General features: G+C 40.2%; 1 protein-coding gene across 1 annotated transcript; it reads right to left on the bottom strand.

Annotated features, from left to right (window-relative positions):
* Positions 1 to 723: 723 nt before the first annotated feature.
* On the bottom strand, positions 724 to 3779 carry LOC127185360 (melanoma antigen preferentially expressed in tumors-like). Its single transcript, XM_051141851.1, has 3 exons — positions 3496 to 3779; positions 1991 to 2575; positions 724 to 1237 (listed from the first exon to the last, which is right to left on the bottom strand). Exons 1-3 carry the CDS (start codon positions 3777 to 3779, stop codon positions 724 to 726), a joined length of 1383 nt encoding a protein of 460 aa, XP_050997808.1.
* Between the last annotated feature and the right edge of the window lie 1823 nt (positions 3780 to 5602).

The raw sequence follows: 5602 nt of genomic DNA, 5'->3' as shown, positions 1-5602 counted from the left end.
TGGCACAAGCTCTTTACCATGGTCTGCTTTGCCAAAGATCCAAAGCAGCGCAATCAAGGAACCTTGGTGAACCATCTAAAACATGGAAGCAACCATTTCTTCCTTACCAGTCTGTTATGCCAAGTGTTTTGTACAGTGACAGGGGGCAGACATGAAACAGATGTGAGAGAAAGCTTCCAAGATGGTGACACTGAATGCATGAATTCTGCTGAGACAAGACCCAGTATCATAAGACCCCCTAGGCACTGAACAGAAAAGGGAGGAAGATCAAGAAAGATACAACTTACACACCAAGAGTGAAAGACAACTTTCTACTATGCAGGAATGGCAGATGAGGCACAGAAACGTTCAGCCTCTCTCTGAGTGGCTCGAGTCAGGAGCCTGCCTTGCTTGTCTTTACTGTCAGGCAGCCAAACGGATCCTTGGTAAATGAGTATGAAATAAAAATGAAGACACGCAATGGATAGTGCCTGTACATTTTTTCCCCTCAATGTTAAATTCGGATAGTTTTCTGTAAACAGCTAAAGATAGTCTTCAGCATACAAGTTTAATACAACTTTAGGGATAAACATGTTTGGCTTCAATCACCACCTGTCCTCCTACACCATTAGGACCGTTTGTGTTAACTCTGTGAGATCAACAACAACAACAACGACAACAACAAACAACCCTTTCAGCACTTAGGAGAACATATGAAGTTGAAACTGTGTTGGAGTCTGCAATTTAACCAGTGTAAGTGATCCAACGCATGTCCTCCCTTTCTGCCTCCTGCAGCATGATCTTCAACTGCGCATTCACAGCACCCAGTTTCTGTGGATCCAAACTGCACCGACCATGCCATCTCTCATAGCAATGCACAGGGATAGGATAAATCACGTATTTCAGCTGGGTCATGGGCGTTAAGTACTCAAGAATTCTCCTGAGCATGGGCATAGTAATGGGATTAGAAGAAAAGCTGAACAAACGGAGGTGGGAACAGCGGCTCAGGGCTGGGGCCAGAATAGAGAGTGTAGCATCTGTTAAAAGGCAATGGTTAATTGCCAGATGCTGCAAGGTACCAGAGAGATTCTCCAGGAGACAATAAAAGGGTTCACAATCTTCCCAACAAATTGAATTGTTGCTGATATCCAACAGCTTTAAATGGTTGGCTTGAGGGCACTGAGACAGAAACTTGAAGTCGCTGTAAGAAAGTTCACAGAATGGCAGTTGCAAAAAATCCAAATCAGCAGGTAGTACTCTGCAGAGAGGAAACACACAAGTATTTCTGGAAAATGAGCACTATGAGAGGGGAGCTATATCCAGGAATCTAGAGTAAACTATTTTGCACATATTTTGCATTAGCAGCTAATGCTGTGGGCTTTCACGTTCTTAGTAGACTTGTGTATCTGTGAAAGATACTTTATCACTTTAACAAATGTTATTTTAATCTTGATGATGCATACAAGATATTGCTATAGAGGTGTGTGGAAAGCTCAGTGAAAATATTATGTACTTAGTAACTAGAATATAATTAAAGGTGGGACTAGTTCTGCTGCTTGGCAGAGATATGGCAGAGGGTGCAAACAAATGGAAGCTCCCTGTGGCCTGCCCATGAATGAAAACCTCCACATTCCCGGCCTGAACCTTGGACATAGCACATTAGGTAATTGGTCTGGCCCATAGTCTATGGGTATACGTGGCTATAAGTATGTGCGCCTGTGACACAACATAAGCTTTCTCTCAATTCCTCCTCTTCACCTCCTGATGGCTACAGAAGTACTACACTGCTCTTTTCACCTTCACTGAGCACACTGCATGCATGTGCTTAGATGACCAGTTTTCTGAAACTATGTTTTTCTCTTCAATTAGAAAAAGGTGCCAGTGCCCTTTCTTGGCTCTGTTTAAACCCACAGCATTGCTCATGCTAGCATGGAAGGTGAAAGATGAATTCTTTTTCTCATCTTAAAAACAGGCTATTAACGGAAACCCAGTACCTATCCCAAGCTCTTACCTCAGGACATGTTCAAGATGATCGGTGAGGCAGAATGAGGACAGGCTGAGCTCCTTGAGGTGATCCTTACAACTCAGTTGAGAAAGGAAATTTCTAAAGGCTCTTCCATTGAAAGATCTACAAGTGATTTTAGACAGGCTAAGACTATCTAAGTTTACAGCCTGCTCCAGAAGGGACAGGACACTAATGAGAGAAGCCTTAACAACTGCCAGGTGAGAAACACATTTCAGATCAAGGTGGCTTAAGGCGCTTCTGCACTCACTCAAATTCTTAATGCGCAGATCACGGCAGCAGAGGTGCAAAGATCCCAAGCTCTGCTCAACTTTACTCAGAAGCAAAGCAAAATATTCATTTTCCCTAAAGGACCTATCAAGGGAAAGGCTCACTAGTAATTCCATAGTTGTCTTGGGGGACTGACCCTCAGATTCTGAGCTTGAATTACTACATTGGCTTTGGACTTTCATGAGAGAGCGCTCAGAGTAAGCGCAAGAACGCACACAGGGTTTGCATGTAGTAGTGATCACAGGGCATTTGGTCTTGCAGCCAGGATGCTGAGTTAAATCTAGGATCCTCAGTTTAGGGCTCCTGTAGGTTAAAAAAAGATACAGCATCTGAGAGGTAATATCAACATAACCAAGCAGGATCAATAATAACATGTAGTGACAAAATGATCTCTCTTTTTTTTTCGTTCCATCTACCAGCTATCTGCAAGACTTTCCTATGTAAATTCTAAATCCTTTATATCATTCACTATTTTATATATCATTTAATTCTCACAGGGCTTGCTGCTCCTGCCTCCATTTCATGTATATCATTCAATAGAAGCCTCATGCACCTCTTTTACCAAAGTAAAACCCTCCGTAAAACCTCAAAGGTTTTAAGATAGCCTCACCTGACAGACCAAACACCTTACACCCATTTTTCAACATCTACCATAACAAACTGTGGAACATAAAATACCATAGCTACCTGGTGTTCTCTTTCAACCGGTATGTCTAATGCACTAATGCAGCGTGAGAAAAAGGCTCAAACTTTACCACTGCTGTCAGTGCATCTTACGCCCATCCACTGAGGCAGCATTGAACAACAGAACAAAGTTATCTTGGGATCTCCTCAAGTTCATGCATTACTGTGCACTCAGAAAAATCACTTTATTCTTGGTTTACATTTCTTATACTGACTTACTGCCAACAAGTCTTTCCCATGAAAAGTGAACAGCACTCACGACTGTTTCCTTTAATTCTCCACCAATCCTCAGCAGTCTTAACACTCAAGTCTTTCTTCAATGTAAATAGTAATACCAGAATACAAATCCATCAATATTGTTCTTGATCCCTTACATTCCATATTCAACATTGTAAGACACTTGTTTCAAAGTCAACTCAAGGTTTAGACTAACAGTCTCATCTTCTCTTTCAGTACTAGCCTACACTACCTCTGAGAGAATAGCAGACAATGGCATAACCTCCTGTATCTTACTACACCTCCGTTATACAGATTCTTACCTAAAAGCTGGGTTCTCAGCAGGAAAAAGACTCTCAACCATGACCTTCCACAGTGTGGGCTGGGCTTCCTGCATGCTTAATGGCCCAACATGGAGGCAGAAAAATGGCCAACTCTTCACCATTGCTGAAAGTATCTTCTCATGTCTACCCTTGAGGGCAGCAGTGAACAATGGAACAAAAAGCTCCCCTGGGATCTCCTGGAGAGCTTGAATTGCTAAAGGCTCATGGTGCAAAAGACACTGTATAGCAGTATCACACAGTGTGGGTGGTTCCTTGAAGTCCATCTTAATGAACCTGCATCAGAGTGAGAATCATTGAGAAAATGTGACAATATCCACAGTATCTTCTTTGCAACCATTATTAACAACATGATAACTTTTGGTAGTAAAACAGCCACTTCTAGAGACCTCTACTTGTAGGCAATTGACATATGCTTGTGAGTATATTATAGCCTATTAATATATGAATATACATATAACAACTCCTTTACATATATACATATATGTACACATAAACCTGTGAAAGTGATGAAATGCCAATACGAATGAACACTGTTAGTAGAACACAATTTTGGTCACTTAGAGACACGATATTTCATCTCAATAGTATACAAGCCATCAAAAATGAAAAAGTAAATATATACAAAAGGGATAGCATCATCCTTATCTTCAGTGAATTCTAAGACATCAAATTAACTGGAATTAAAGAGAAAAAAAAAGAATGTCATTCTAGTTCATAACTTGTCATCCTGGCATCCCCCTCATGGCATATTGAGACACACCAAAATTGCGGGAGATATAAATAAAAGAAAATGGTTAGGGGCTTCAAACTGACCTGAGCATATACCCAGAATTACTAGTCACAATATAATCATATAATAAAAATAATGTATCCTAAATGTAAAGGGAGAACTACAGTTTAATGAAACAACCCTCCTAAAGACATCTAATTAAAATCCTTACACTCTCTCCCATATGTGGTAACAGTCTTCCTGAAAATAGAACTTCTAAGCATCTAGTGAGGGAGCCACATACAGTGTCAAGGTGGGAAAAGAATTACAGGACATGTTAGTGTAGGGTAGAGGAAGGCATGAAAATATATAGTGAATTCCATTAACATAAATAACTAATATATGTTAAAAATGAAGGGACCCATGTGAAAGGGAGAAGAAAAATCCCTTGGCTGTCAAGATATGGGAGGGTTGGAAAGTGTAGAGAAGACTGAGTTGAAGGTGGGAATATGTTTGAACTACACTATGTGATATTTTCAAATAATCAATGAAATTATTTTTAAAAATAAACGAATGAAACTTCCAGTTTGAAATGCAGTTTCTGAGAAAGTGTAAAGTCAAACAGGCCATGAGGATCATTCAAAGAAATACGGTATTTATGGGGGAAAAGCAAAGGGGGAAATTAAGAGTCTGATAAAGCAAAAGAAACACAGAATGAGAATATTCTTAACTATTACCTTTAATACCAAATCAAAAAACTTACCGTGAAAAATTGTGCTCAGACATCCATAGAGATTTTGACATGTACCCTCCTGCACATAAACACCTATAACAAACACAAATGCAACAACTTAAAAATAAATCAAAATTATAGAAACAAGCAAAACAGTAGTAGGTTAAAAAAAATGATAAGCTTTAAATGTTTCAGTAGCCTGATCTCTTTGTGGATAGGATAACAAGGCACTGAGATCAAAACCCTAACACAAATCTCAGGGTGATTTCCATGTCCAATCTTAAAACACACATGAAATACTCATCCCCATGCATGGGCAACAGCAACCTCATAATTAACAAAAGGGTGAGTCTCTGGAGAGAGGAAGAACTGCCCCCCTACAGGTAAATATAAAGTGTTGAATATATAGTGGAGCTTAGTTTGAAACACAGATGCATGAGCAAGTGCACACACACACACACACACACACACACACACACACACTCAACACACAGAGAGAGAGAGAGAGAGAGAGAGAGAGAGAGAGAGAGAGAGAGAGAGAGAGAGAGAGAGAGAGAGAGAGAGAGAGAGAGAGAAAGAGAGAGACAGAAGCTGTCAGACTACTGACCTTTGACTCATCAGGGATCAGCACCAACCTATATATA

Source organism: Acomys russatus, chromosome X (genome assembly GCF_903995435.1).
Source record: "Acomys russatus chromosome X, mAcoRus1.1, whole genome shotgun sequence".
Lineage (NCBI taxonomy): Eukaryota > Metazoa > Chordata > Mammalia > Rodentia > Muridae > Acomys > Acomys russatus.
This window is presented reverse-complemented; position numbering and strand designations above follow the sequence as displayed.

Coding starts and splice junctions, on each gene's coding strand:
- LOC127185360 (XM_051141851.1), bottom strand. CDS start 3,779: ATGGACTTCAAGGAACCACCCACACTGTGTGATACTGCTATACAGTGT. Junction 2,576..3,495: donor GCTGAGAACCCAGCTTTTAG/GTAAGAATCTGT, acceptor TTTAACCTACAG/GAGCCCTAAACTGAGGATCC. Junction 1,238..1,990: donor CATCTTGAACATGTCCTGAG/GTAAGAGCTTGG, acceptor TCCTCTCTGCAG/AGTACTACCTGCTGATTTGG.